The sequence below is a fragment of the Bombina bombina genome, chromosome 7 (assembly GCF_027579735.1).
Source record: "Bombina bombina isolate aBomBom1 chromosome 7, aBomBom1.pri, whole genome shotgun sequence".
Taxonomy (NCBI): domain Eukaryota; kingdom Metazoa; phylum Chordata; class Amphibia; order Anura; family Bombinatoridae; genus Bombina; species Bombina bombina.
The window spans coordinates 416,907,758-416,922,590 of NC_069505.1; the positions used below are offsets into that span (position 1 = coordinate 416,907,758).

At 40.0% G+C, this 14,833-nt stretch overlaps 1 protein-coding gene across 1 annotated transcript in view; it reads left to right on the top strand.

Annotated features, from left to right (window-relative positions):
• The first annotated feature begins 410 nt into the window (after positions 1–410).
• Positions 411–14,833, top strand: part of GALR3 (galanin receptor 3) — a 51,213-nt gene continuing 36,790 nt past the window's right edge. Inside the window, exon 1 of the mRNA XM_053689046.1 lies at positions 411–859. Coding sequence (XP_053545021.1) covers positions 513–859 — 347 coding nt within the window. The 5' untranslated portion in view covers positions 411–512. The remainder of the gene's footprint in view (positions 860–14,833) is intronic.

The following is a 14,833-nucleotide window of genomic DNA, read 5'->3' on the forward strand; positions in this document are numbered from 1 at the left end:
AGATGTATGCTCATGCTGGCACATGTATAGAGATGTATGCTCATGTTGGCACACATATAGAGATGTATGCTCATGTTGGCACAAGTAGTATAGAGATGTATGCTCATGTTGGCACATATATAGAGATGTATGCTCATGTTGGCACACATATAGAGATGTATACTCATGTTGGCACATGTAGTATAGAGATGTATGCTCATGTTGGCACACATATAGAGATGTGTGCTCATGTTGGCACACATATAGAGATGTATACTCATGTTGGCACATGTAGTATAGAGATGTATGCTCATGTTGGCACACATATAGAGATTTATGCTCATGTTGGCACACGTAGTATAGAGATGTATGGTCATACAGACATGGGAATTTCTAATCATGTTTGTATCTTTTTAGGGATGTAGCTGCCTAGCATTGGGACTGTGTTGCCCTTGGACCCTACTGGTGAAGTTCCATACCACCTGTGCCTGCGAGGCTGGGGCTTCTTGTGTGGCTGATCCCGTGGTCAGGACATGTCTCAGGCGTGGAACAGTTCGACTGCCTCAGAGCTTCCTCCAGGAGGGATTATTGTACCAGTTGTCTTCTCTCTGATTTTTGCCCTGGGTACAGTGGGAAATGGATTGGTCCTGGCTGTGCTGCTGAGGAACGGGCAGACCAAGTACAACACCACTAATCTGTTCATCCTCAATCTGGGAGTAGCTGACCTCTGCTTCATCCTGCTGTGTGTTCCCTTCCAGGCCACCATCTACACCCTGGATGGGTGGTTGTTTGGAGCCTTTCTGTGTAAAGCAGTGCACTTCTCCATCTACCTATCTATGTATGCCAGCAGCTTCACACTTGCAGCTGTATCTGTAGACAGGTAAGCAAGTCCTGGGGAGGGCCGAAGGATAGGAGATCCACTTCACAAGTGTTTTTCTTTAACCCATCATCTATCTATCTATCTATCTATCTATCTATCTATCAATCTATCTGCGTGTCTGTTTGTCTGTCTTTCTATCTATCTATCTATCTATATGTCTATCTGTCTGTTTATCTGTCTATTTATCGCTATTGCAAATGAGTTAATATCTAGCAGCGCCACAATAAATACCATACAAGCCGTACCAAATATAGGCGGAATCTCCCAACCAGATTCCGAGGGTACAGTTAAAAATAGAATGCCAAGGTACAGCGCTACACTGCCCCAGTAGGGGATTGTGTGGCTTAAGATGGTGTCCATGACCAATATAGTAAAAGATAAAATCTCAAAGTCTAAAACTTTAAAATGTCTATATATAAATGTGTATATAAAATGTATAATAAAAATGTGTAATAAAAATGTGGATAATAAAAGATAATATAAGGTAATAACAATATTTAATTTAAAATACAATATAAAAATACAATATAAAAAACAATATAAAAACAATACATCCAAGTACACCCTATATGCAGAGTTGTGCAACAATCTATGTTAAGTTTGAGTAAATACCCAGTCTTATAGATCCTATTATATGTCCAGGTAGAATTATAAGGTAAGAGTTCAAATGCAAAAGTTCATTAAAGCAATTGTCCAGAAAGGCCTATTTCATCCAAAAGATACAAATGTCCTGAAAAAAGTGGGTGGTTATCCAAATGCTCCAATGTTATCTTAAAAGTCTAATATTACAAGTGAAACTGTGACTGTGAAAAAGAGCATAAAAAATCATCCAATAATCATCCAAAAAATATCCAAAAGAAAATATGTCCAAAATTCATCCAAAAATCCAAAAGTAAAACTAAAAATCAAAATACAAATAAAAATACAAAATCGTGGTGTTGGAAAAAATATATATGTGTGTTACTTTGAAAAATATATATATGGATGTGAAAAAACTAATTGAAGGTGTACACCTAAAAAAAACTTAAAATGGTGTCAAAAGCGATAAATTCCTGTGTCAAAAATAGTCCTTAATGAAAAAATCGTCCTAAGTAAAGGAAATACGGTGAATCCTCTGTGTTGTAAATGATTGTCAATGGTGTAGGTGCTGATAAAATAATATTTCTCTTCTCAAATGTTGTATCAGTGTTTAGGAAATCCTCTTGTACCTATAAAAGTGTACAAAGACAAAACATAGTGCAATAAAGTCACTTTAAAAGTAGCATTAAAAGTATTCTACTCACCAGATATAATCTGAGCTGCAATACCAGTATATAGCAAACGCGTTTCGGTCCCCAAGGACCTTTCTCAAGACTGGTACAAGAGGATTTCCTAAACACTGAGGATTCACCGTATTTCCTTTACTTAGGACGATTTTTTCATTAAGGACTATTTTTGACACAGGAATTTATCGCTTTTGACACCATTTTAAGTTTTTTTTAGGTGTACACCTTCAATTAGTTTTTTCACATCCATATATATATTTTTAAAAGTAACACACATATATATTTTTTCCAACACCACGATTTTGTATTTTTATTTGTATTTTGATTTTTAGTTTTACTTTTGGATTTTTGGATGAATTTTGGACATATTTTCTTTTGGATATTTTTTGGATGATTATTGGATGATTTTTTATGTTCTTTTTCACAGTCACAGTTTCACTTGTAATATTAGACTTTTAAGATAACATTGGAGCATTTGGATAACCACCCACTTTTTTCAGGACATTTGTATCTTTTGGATGAAATAGGCCTTTCTGGACAATTGCTTTAATGAACTTTTGCATTTGAACTCTTACCTTATAATTCTACCTGGACATATAATAGGATCTATAAGACTGGGTATTTACTCAAACTTAACATAGATTGTTGCACAACTCTGCATATAGGGTGTACTTGGATGTATTGTTTTTATATTGTTTTTTATATTGTATTTTTATATTGTATTTTGAATTAAATATTGTTATTACCTTATATTATCTTTTATTATCCACATTTTTATTACACATTTTTATTATACATTTTATATACACATTTATATATAGACATTTTAAAGTTTTAGACTTTGAGATTTTATCTTTTACTATATTGGTCGTGGACACCATCTTAAGCCACACAATCCCCTACTGGGGCAGTGTAGCGCTGTACCTTGGCATTCTATTTTTAACTATTTTTCTCCTGTTAAGTGTGATCAGTCCACGGGTCATCATTACTTCTGGGATATTACTCCTCCCCAACAGGAAGTGCAAGAGGATTCACCCAGCAGAGCTGCCATATAGCTCCTCCCCTCTACGTCACCTCCAGTCATTCTCTTGCACCCAACGACTAGATAGGATGTGTGAGAGGACTGTGGTGATTAACTTAGTTTTATACCTTCAATCAAAAGTTTGTTATTTTATAATAGCACCGGAGTGTGTTATTCCTTCTCTGGTAGAATTTGAAGAAGAATCTACCTGAGTTTTTACTATGATTTTAGCCGGAGTAGTTAAGATCATATTGCTGTTTCTCGGCCATCTGAGGAGAGGTAAACTTCAGATCAGGGGACAGCGGGCAGATTAATCTGCAAAGAGGTATGTAGCAGCTTATTATTTTCTGACAATGGAATTGATGAGAAAATTCTGCCATACCGATATAATGTAAACTCAGCCTTAAATGCAGTAGCAGCAACTGGTATCAGGCTGTCATGTATGTATATTTTACACTTCAGTATTCTGGGGAATGGCACTTCACTGGAATTATACTGTGTGCATAAGACTTTAGCCTAATTTGCAGGGACTAGCAACAGGCTTTTTAATAACACTTAATTTATGTTAAACGTTTTTTGCTGGCATGTAAAATCGTTTCATTTTCTGAGGTACTGGGTGAATAAAATATTTTGGGCACTATTTTTTTCCACTTGGCAGTTGTTTTATTTAATTTATGACAGTTTACTGATCTCTCTCACTGTTGTGTGTGAGGGGGAGGGGCCTTTTTTGGCGCTTTTGCTACGCATCAAAAAATTCAGTCAGAAGCTCATTGTATTTCCTGCATGATCCGGTTCATCTCTACAGAACTCAGGGGTCTTCAAAACTTGTTTTGAGGGAGGTAATCACTCACAGCAGAGCTGTGAGATTGTAGTTGACTGTGATAAAAAACGTTTATTTCTGTAACTTTTTTTCTGCTATCAGGGCTAGTTATCCTTTGCTAATGGGAACAAGCCTTTGCTAAACTTGTGTTTTTTACAAAGATTTGATGCTATAACCTTTCAGTTTATTAACTTTCAACTGTCATAACTCTTTCTGTGCTTCTTATAGGCACAGTACGTTTTCATATTATAGTAAATTACTTGAAAAGTATTTCCAAGTTGCTAGTTTATTTGCTAGTGTGTTAAACATGTCTGATTCAGAGGAAGACATCTGTGCTATATGTGCTAATGCCAAAGTGGAGCCCAATAGAAATTTATGTACTAACTGCATTGATGCTACTTTAAATAAAAGTCAATCTGTACAAATTGAACACATTTCACCAAACAACGAGGGGAGAGTTATGCCGACTAACTCGCCTCACGTGTCAGTACCTGCATCTCCCGCTCGGGAGGTGCGTGATATTGTGGCGCCGAGTACATCTGGGCGGCCATTACAAATCACATTACAGGATATGGCTACTGTTATGACTGAAGTTTTGGCTAAATTACCAGAACTAAGAGGTAAGCGTGATCACTCTGGGGTGAGAACAGAGTGCGCTGATAATGTTAGGGCCATGTCAGATACTGCGTCACAACTTGCAGAACATGAGGACGGAGAGCTTCATTCTGCAGCTGACGGTTCTGATCCAAACAGATTGGATTCAGATATTTCAAATTTTAAATTTAAGCTGGAAAACCTCCGTGTATTACTAGGGGAGGTATTAACACAGTTGCAATACCAGAGAAAATGTGTAGGTTGGATAAATATTTTGCGGTACCGTCGAGTACTGACGTTTTTCCTATACCTAAGAGACTTACTGAAATTGTTACTAAGGAGTGGGATAGACCCGGTGTGCCGTTCTCACCCCCTCCGATATTTAGAAAGATGTTTCCAATAGACACCACCACACGGGACTTATGGCAAACGGTCCCTAAGGTGGAGGGAGCAGTTTCTACTTTAGCTAAGCGTACCACTATCCCGGTGGAGGATAGCTGTGCCTTTTCAGATCCAATGGATAAAAAGTTAGAGGGTTACCTTAAGAAAATGTTTGTTCAACAAGGTTTTATATTGCAATACCTTGCGTGCATTGCGTCTGTCACGGCTGCAGCAGCGTTTTGGTTTGAGTCTCTGGAAGAGACACTTGAATCAGCTCCGTTAGATGAGATTACACACAAGCTTAAAACTCTTAAGTTAGCTAACTCATTTATTTCAGATGCCATAGTACATTTAACTAAGCTTACGGCTAAGAATTCCGGATTCGCCATTCAGGCGCGCAGAGCACTGTGGCTAAAATCCTGGTCAGCTGACGTTACTTCTAAGTCTAAATTACTTAATATACCTTTCAAAGGGCAGACCTTATTCGGGCCCGGATTGAAAGAGATTATCGCTGACATTACAGGAGGTAAGGGCCATGCCCTGCCTCAAGACAGAGCCAAACCTAAGGCTAGACAGTCTAATTTTCGTTCCTTTCGGAATTTCAAAGCAGGAGCAGCATCAACTTCCTCTGCTCCAAAACAAGAAGGATCTGTTGCTCGCTACAGACAAGGCTGGAGACCTAACCAGTCCTGGAACAAGGGCAAGCAGGCCAGGAAACCTGCTGCTGCCCCTAAAACAGCATGAATTGAGGGCCCCCGATCCGGGAACGGATCTAGTGGGGGACAGACTTTCTCTCTTCGCCCAGGCTTGGGCAAGAGATGTCCAGGATCCCTGGGCGCTAGAGATAATATCTCAGGGATACCTTCTGGACTTCAAATACTCTCCCCCAAGAGAGAGATTTCATCTGTCAAGGTTGTCAACAAACCAAATAAAGAAAGAGGCGTTTCTACGCTGCGTACAAGAGCTTTTATTAATGGGAGTAATCCATCCAGTTCCACGGTCGGAACAGGGACAAGGGTTTTACTCAAATCTGTTTGTGGTTCCCAAAAAAGAGGGAACTTTCAGGCCAATTCTGGATTTAAAGATCCTAAACAAATTCCTAAGAGTTCCATCGTTCAAAATGGAGACTATTCGGACAATTTTACCCATGATCCAAAAGGGTCAGTACATGACCACAGTGGATTTAAAAGATGCTTACCTTCACATACCGATCCACAAAGATCATTACCGGTATCTAAGGTTTGCCTTTCTAGACAGGCATTACCAGTTTGTAGCTCTTCCATTCGGATTGGCTACGGCTCCAAGAATCTTCACAAAGGTTCTGGGTGCTCTTCTGGCTGTACTAAGACCGCAAGGAATTTCGGTAGCTCCGTACCTAGACGACATTCTGATACAAGCTTCAAGCTTTCAAACTGCCAAGTCTCATACAGAGTTAGTACTGGCATTTCTAAGGTCGCATGGATGGAAGGTGAACGAAAAGAAGAGTTCTCTCTTTCCACTCACAAGAGTTCCCTTCCTGGGGACTCTTATAGATTCTGTAGAAATGAAAATTTACCTGACAGAAGACAGGTTAACAAAACTTCAAAGTGCATGCCATGTCCTTCATTCCATTCAACACCCGTCAGTGGCTCAATGCATGGAGGTAATCGGCTTAATGGTAGCGGCAATGGACATAGTACCCTTTGCACGCCTACACCTCAGACCGCTGCAATTGTGCATGCTAAGTCAGTGGAATGGGGATTACTCAGACTTGTCCCCTTCTCTGAATCTGGATCAAGAGACCAGAAATTCTCTTCTATGGTGGCTTTCTCGGCCACATCTGTCCAGGGGGATGCCCTTCAGCAGGCCAGACTGGACAATTGTAACAACAGACGCCAGCCTACTAGGTTGGGGCGCCGTCTGGAATTCTCTGAAGGCTCAGGGACAATGGAATCAGGAGGAGAGTCTCCTACCAATAAACATTCTGGAATTGAGAGCAGTTCTCAATGCCCTTCTGGCTTGGCCCCAGTTGACAACTCGGGGGTTCATCAGGTTTCAGTCGGACAACATCACGACTGTAGCTTACATCAACCATCAGGGAGGGACAAGAAGCTCCCTAGCAATGATGGAAGTATCAAAGATAATTCGCTGGGCAGAGTCTCACTCTTGCCACCTGTCAGCAATCCACATCCCGGGAGTGGAGAACTGGGAGGCGGATTTTTTAAGTCGTCAGACTTTTCATCCGGGGGAGTGGGAACTTCATCCGGAGGTCTTTGCCCAAATACTTCGACATTGGGGCAAACCAGAGATAGATCTCATGGCGTCTCGACAGAACGCCAAGCTTCCTCGTTACGGGTCCAGATCCAGGGATCCGGGAGCGGTCCTGATAGATGCCTTGACAGCACCTTGGACCTTCAGGATGGCTTATGTGTTTCCACCCTTCCCGATGCTTCCTCGATTGATTGCCAGAATCAAACAGGAGAGAGCATCAGTGATTCTAATAGCGCCTGCATGGCCACGCAGGACTTGGTATGCAGATCTGGTGGACATGTCATCCTGTCCACCTTGGTCTCTACCTCTGAAACAGGACCTTCTGATACAGGGTCCTTTCAAACATCAAAATCTAACTTCTCTGAAGCTGACTGCTTGGAAATTGAACGCTTGATTTTATCAAAACATGGTTTTTCTGTTACCAGAAAGATTTACCATAAAATATGGCGTAAATACCTATATTGGTGCGAATCCAAAGGTTACTCTTGGAGTAAGGTTAGGATTCCTAGGATATTGTCTTTTCTACAAGAAGGTTTAGAAAAGGGTTTATCTGCTAGTTCTTTAAAGGGACAGATCTCAGCTCTGTCCATTCTGTTGCACAAACGTCTGTCAGAAGTTCCAGACGTTCAGGCTTTTTGTCAGGCTTTGGCCAGGATTAAGCCTGTGTTTAAAACTGTTGCTCCGCCATGGAGTTTAAACCTTGTTCTTAACGTTTTACAGGGTGTTCCGTTTGAACCCCTTCATTCCATTGATATAAAGTTGTTATCTTGGAAAGTTCTATTTTTAATGGCTATTTCCTCGGCTCGAAGAGTCTCTGAGTTATCAGCCTTACATTGTGATTCTCCTTATTTGATTTTTCACTCGGATAAGGTAGTTCTGCGTACTAAACCTGGGTTCTTACCTAAGGTAGTCACTAACAGGAATATCAATCAAGAGATTGTTGTTCCATCCTTGTGTCCAAATCCTTCTTCAAGGAAGGAACGACTTCTGCACAATCTGGATGTAGTTCGTGCCCTAAAATTTTATTTACAGGCAACTAAAGATTTTCGACAAACGTCTTCCCTGTTTGTCGTTTACTCTGGTCAGAGGAGAGGTCAAAAAGCTTCTGCTACCTCTCTCTCTTTTTGGCTTCGTAGCATAATACGTTTAGCTTATGAGACTGCTGGACAGCAGCCTCCTGAAAGAATTACAGCTCATTCTACTAGAGCTGTGGCTTCCACTTGGGCCTTTAAGAATGAGGCCTCTGTTGAACAGATTTGCAAGGCTCCAACTTGGTCTTCGCTTCATACTTTTTCCAAATTTTACAAATTTGACACTTTTGCTTCTTCGGAGGCTATTTTTGGGAGAAAGGTTCTTCAGGCAGTGGTTCCTTCTGTATAAAGAGCCTGCCTGTCCCTCCCGTCATCCGTGTACTTTTGCTTTGGTATTGGTATCCCAGAAGTAATGATGACCCGTGGACTGATCACACTTAACAGGAGAAAACATAATTTATGCTTACCTGATAAATTCCTTTCTCCTGTAGTGTGATCAGTCCACGGCCCGCCCTGTTTTTTACGGCAGGTAAATGTTTTTTAAATTATACTCCAGTCACCACTACACCCTTTGGCTTCTCCTTTCTCGTTGGTCCTTGGTCGAATGACTGGAGGTGACGTAGAGGGGAGGAGCTATATGGCAGCTCTGCTGGGTGAATCCTCTTGCACTTCCTGTTGGGGAGGAGTAATATCCCAGAAGTAATGATGACCCGTGGACTGATCACACTACAGGAGAAAGGAATTTATCAGGTAAGCATAAATTATGTTATCGCTATTGCTTTATTGATCTGTCTGTCAGTCTGTCTATCTATATATCTCTCTGTCTGTCTATCCATATGTTTGTCTGTCTATCTATTTATCTGTATTGATTTGTTGATCTATCTATCTATCTGTCTGTCTGTATGTCTGTCTGTCTATCTGTCTGTCTGTCTGCCTGTCTGTCTATCTTCTATCATCTGTCTATCTGTCTATCATCTATCTGTCTATCATCTATCTATCATCTATCTATTTAATCTATCTATCTGTATCTCTATATCTATCTTTCTATCATCTATCTCTATCTATTTAATCTATCTATCTGTATCTATATATCTATCTGTATCTATCTATATATCTATCTATTATCTATCTATTATCTATCTATCTATAGACCCTTTTTGTATTCCCCTATAGAAACACTGTATGCAATCTTGGGTACTAATTGGTAGTTTCATTTTTAAAGACATTTCAATCCATCCATTCCCTCAAATCAGTAAATTACATATCAGGAAAATCTTGTTAAAACATAAAAAAACTAAATTAAAAACTATGAGGAACAGGGGCACCATCAATTTTATGGATAAGTGACCAAAAGAGAAGTAAAATGCTGTTGCTAATTAAAGGGACATAGACAAAAAAAATAATTACAGTTTTGTAACAATGTTATACATTAGCAAGAGCACTAGATGGCAGCACTATTTCCTGTCATGTTGTACTAATGTTATACATTAGCAAGAGCACTAGATGGCAGCACTATTTCCTGTCATGTAGTACTAATGTTATACATTAGCAAGAGCACTAGATGGCAGCACTATTTCCTGTCATGTAGTACTAATGTTATACATTAGCAAGAGCACTAGAGGGCAGCACTATTTCCTGTCATATAGTACTAATGTTATACATTAGCAAGAGCACTAGATGGCAGCACTATTTCCTGTCATGTAGTACTAATGTTATACATTAACAAGAGCACTAGATGGCAGCACTATTTCCTGTCATGTAGTACTAATGTTATACATTAGCAAGAGCACTAGATGGCAGCACTATTTCCTGTCATGTAGTACTAATGTTATACATTAGCAAGAGCACTAGAGGGCAGCACTATTTCCTGTCATGTAGTACTAATGTTGTACATTAGCAAGAGCACTAGATGGCAGCACTATTTCCTGTCATGTAGTACTAATGTTATACATTAGCAAGAGCACTAGATGGCAGCACTATTTCCTGTCATGTAGTACTAATGTTATACATTAGCAAGAGCACTAGATGGCAGCACTATTTCCTGTCATGTAGTACTAATGTTATACATTAGCAAGAGCACTAGAGGGCAGCACTATGTCCTGTCATGTAGTACTAATGTTATACATTAGCAAGAGCACTAGATGGCAGCACTATTTCCTGTCATGTAGTACTAATGTTATACATTAGCAAGAGCACTAGATGACAGCACTATTTCCTGTCATTTAGTACTAATATTATACATTAGCAAGAGCACTAGAGGGCAGCACTATTTCCTGTCGTGTAGTACTAATGTTATACATTAGCAAGAACACTAGATGGCAGCACTATTTCCTGTCATGTAGTACTAATGTTATACATTAGCAAGAGCACTAGATGGCAGCACTATTTCCTGTCATGTAGTGCTGCAGACATGTGCACTCTACCTATCTAGATAGCTCTTCAACAAAAAGTAACAAGGAAGGAAACAAATATGATAATAGAAGTAAATTTGAAACCTTTTTTAAAATGTTATGCTCCGTCTAAATGCTGAAAGAAAAATTTTGGGTTTCATGTCCCAAAATAAAAACAGAAAGAGAAGCACTCTACCAGGAAGGAACAACAGCTCAGTAGCTTGTTCTATGGCGAGTTAATATATCACATATGCATTGAAAAGGTGTCAACCTGTAGATTGATGCCTATTAGACATCACTCCATAAGGAGCTTATTTAAACATTCTTTGAATAGACAAATTAGCTTGAGAAAGGCTCCAGTGTTGAGTCGAAACGCGTTGCATCTTTCATTTCAGTAAACATCCATACAGCCTCTTTGCAAAAGTCTATAGAGGGTCACATGATCTGCTTATCAGATGGGACGTCATCAAATTCAGAAGTAGAGAGAGATCCCTGCAGAGCTGTGAAAAGCTGATGTTCAGTTATACAGACAGTAACAAGCCATGAGCGGGATTACATTCTTCATTTAGTCAACACTTCTATAACTATCTAGTTTACAGGGGCTGTATGAGAATTTGAAATACTGCACCATAGAGTGTTTTTATGTTCTATTGTAGGTGTTTTTAAGGCTGTTAAAATAATAAAGATGAATTAAGTACTTTTAAGATTAACAAAACCAGGTTTTTATTTAGATTGCAGACACTTGTAACTTGTGGTCACATGACTGTAATTTACTGAATTTTTCTGTTGAGGAATAAGTGTTCGTGTTACAGGTATTTTACACCACTATAATCATACATTTTACTTTGTTCATTACTGTAGCTGATCCTCCCATTTCCCTAGGATTATCCAATCCCTTCTCTTTCTTTAGATATCTAATCCCTCTTCATTTCCTACTGTAACCAATAGCTCCTTGTTCCTTACAGTATCTGTTCCAAAGCATCCAATCCCTCCTCGGTGTCCAATCCCTCCTCATTCCTTACAGTATCTTCTCCAAACTATCACATGACTCCTCATTCCTTACAGTATCTTCTCCAAACTATCACATGACTCCCTGTTCATTATAGTATCTGTTCCAAAGTATCCAATCCCTCCTCATTCCTTCAGGAACTTCTCCAATCTATCATATTATACCTTGTTCCCTTGGATATATAATATCTTCTCTTTTCCTGGGTATCTAATTCATTTTTACCCCCCAGTGTTTTCCATCCCTCATTTCCCCCCGCTGTATCTGTCCCCTTTTGTTTCCCCTAGGGATTAAAATTCCTTCTGTTTCTTTTGGTATCCAATACCTCCTCTTTCCCTAGTGTATCCAATTCCACCTCTGTCCCTAGAGTATCCAGTCCCTTTCTTTCCCTAGTATATATAATCCCTCCTCTTTCCCTAGGTTTTTCAAAAATCTCCCCTTTTCCTAAGGTTTTCTAACTCTCCCCTTTTCCTAGTGTATTAAATCCCTTTTTCGTTTAGTTATATTGTCCCTCTTCTTTCTCTAGTGTATCAAATCCCTCCTCTTTCCCAAGGTACCCAACTCCTCATATTTCACTAGGGTATCCAATACTACCTCTTTCCTAAGGTTTCCAGTCCTTTCTCTTTCCCTAGGGTATACAAACCCTCCTCTTTCCCCTTATATCTAATGCCTCTTCATTCCCTAGGCTATTCATCACTCCCTCTTTCCATAGATTATCCAGTCCCTTTTCTTTCACTAGTATATCTAATCCCACCTCTTTCCCTTGTGCATCCATCCCCTCTTTTTGCCTATGGTATCCAATCCCTCCTCTTTCCCCAGTGAATCAAATCCTTCCTATTTCCCTAGGGTATCCAATCCCTCCTCTTTCCCCAGGGTATCCAATCCCTCCTCTTTCCCTAAGGGTGTTCAATCTCTCCTCTTTCCCTAGGGTACATAATCTTCCCTCTTACCCCAGGGTATCAAATCCCTCCTCTCTTTCCTAGGGTATCCACTTCCTTCTCTTTTCCCAGGGTACCCAATCTCCTCTCTTTCCCTAGGGTATCCAATGCCTCCTCTTTCCCTAATGTATCCGAACCACCCCTCCTTCTCTAAGGTATCCAAACCCTCCTTTTCCCCCTTATATTCATTCCCTATACTACCCAATACTCCCTCTTTCCCTAGAGTATCTAGTCCCTTTTCTTTCCCTAGTATATCTAATCCCTCCTCTTTCCCTTGTGCATCCAATTCCTCTTTTTACCTACGGAATACAATCCCTCCTCTTTCCCTAGTGTATCCAAGACACCTCTTTCCCCAGTGTATCCAATCCTTCCTCTTTCCCTAGGGTATCCAATCCCTCCTCTTTCCCTAGGATATCCAATCCTGCCTATTTCCCTAGGGTACCAAATCTCCCCTTTCCCTAGGGTATCCAATCTCCCCACTTTCCCCAGGGTATCCAATCCCTTCTCTTTCCCTATGATATCCAATCCCCCATCTTTCCCTAGGGTACCAAATCTCCCCTTTCCCAAGGGTATCTAATCTCCCCTCTTTTCCCAGGGTATCCAATCCCTCTTCTTTTCCTAGGATATCCAATCCCCCCTCTTTCCCTAGGGTACCAAATCTCCCCTTTCCCTAGGGTATCCAATCCCTCCTCTTTCCCTAGGGTACCAAATCTCCCCTTTCCCTAGGGTATCCAATCCCCCCTCTTTCCCTAGGGTGCCCAATCTCCCCTCTTTCCCAGGGTATCTTATACCCCCTTTTTTCCTAGGGTACCCAATCTCCCCTCTTTCCCAATGGTATACAATCCCCCCTCTTTCCCTAGAGTATACAGTGCTCTTTTTTCTTGTATATCTAATCCCTCCTAAGTTTTCCTAGTGCATTCAGTCCTTCTTCTTTCCCTACATTATCAAATCCCTCTACTTTCTCTATGGTATCCAATCCCCCTTTTTCCCAAGGGTACTCAATCCTTACCCTTTCCCTAGAGTATCTAATCCCTCCCTTTTACCTCCTGGACTATCCAATCCCCTTCTTTCCCTAGAGTATCCAATCCCCTTATTTGCTTTATCTCACTGCCTTTCTTTTCATGCTCTTTCTTTCTATCCCTCTGGACTTTCCTTCTGCCTCTCTCACTTTTACAATTTTTATTTCTCTTTCTCACTCTTTTTTCTCTCCTGACTGCTCTCTCTCTGCCTCTCATCTCCTCTGATACATTATTATGGATATATTCTGTACAATCAAGTATTTTGTCTGCATTCATTCAGGAGAGCCCTGCTGGGTTATAAGCAAGATCTGAGCCTGTTCCTCTTTATGTTTGACTGCCCTTCTCTTTTCTCTCTATTGCTGTCTCTCTGAGTCTCAGACTCTTTTAGCTGTATTGTTCATATTAGGATGTCGCTGTAGTACTTATTCTTCTGACACTCATATTTCTGCTCTATTTCATGTTAATTTAATCTCTAACATGTTCCTGTGACTGTACCTAGCTGTACTGATTAGTGTGTTTTATCTGCAACTTGTTCTAGGCTGTCTCTCTTCGTTGTTTCTCTCTAATCTGTCTGTTTTCCATATTCCATTCCTGGGTATCTGACCTCTATTTGGCAGCTGCAAAAATCGCTGCCCTCAATCTAGTCTAAGTCTAAATAACCATTTAGATGCCAGAGAATAAATATATATTTTTATCTCTTTCTCTGTATATACTGTATCTAATTTTCTCAGTAGCTGAGTCTCTTTTTTTGTCTTGACCTTTCAATCTGCAACTTGTTTATTCTTTTTCTATCTCTCCTCTTTACATCCTTTCCTGTTTCTGTCTGTCTGTCTCTATCTATCTGTCTTTCTGTCTGTCTCTATATGTCTGCCTTTATTTGTCTATATATCTCTCTGTCTGTCTGTCTCTATCTGCCTGTCTGTCTGTCGCTATCTGTCTGTCTGTCGCTATCTATCTGTCTGTCTGTATCTGTCTGTCTTTATCTATCTGTCTATATATCTCTATGTCTGTCTGTCTCTGCCTGTCTGTCTCTATCTATCTATCTATCTATCTATCTATCTATCTGTGTCTGTCTATCTGTCTCTGTCTGTCGCTATCTATCTAATCTGTATCTATCTATCATCTCTATATCTATGTCTGTCTGTCGCTATTATCTTTCTGTCTCTGTCTATCTTTTTCACTCTCTCCTCCTTTCTCTTTCTTGTTCTCTTTCTGTCTCTCCTTCTCTCTCACTCGCTCTCTTTCTCTCCTTTCTCTTT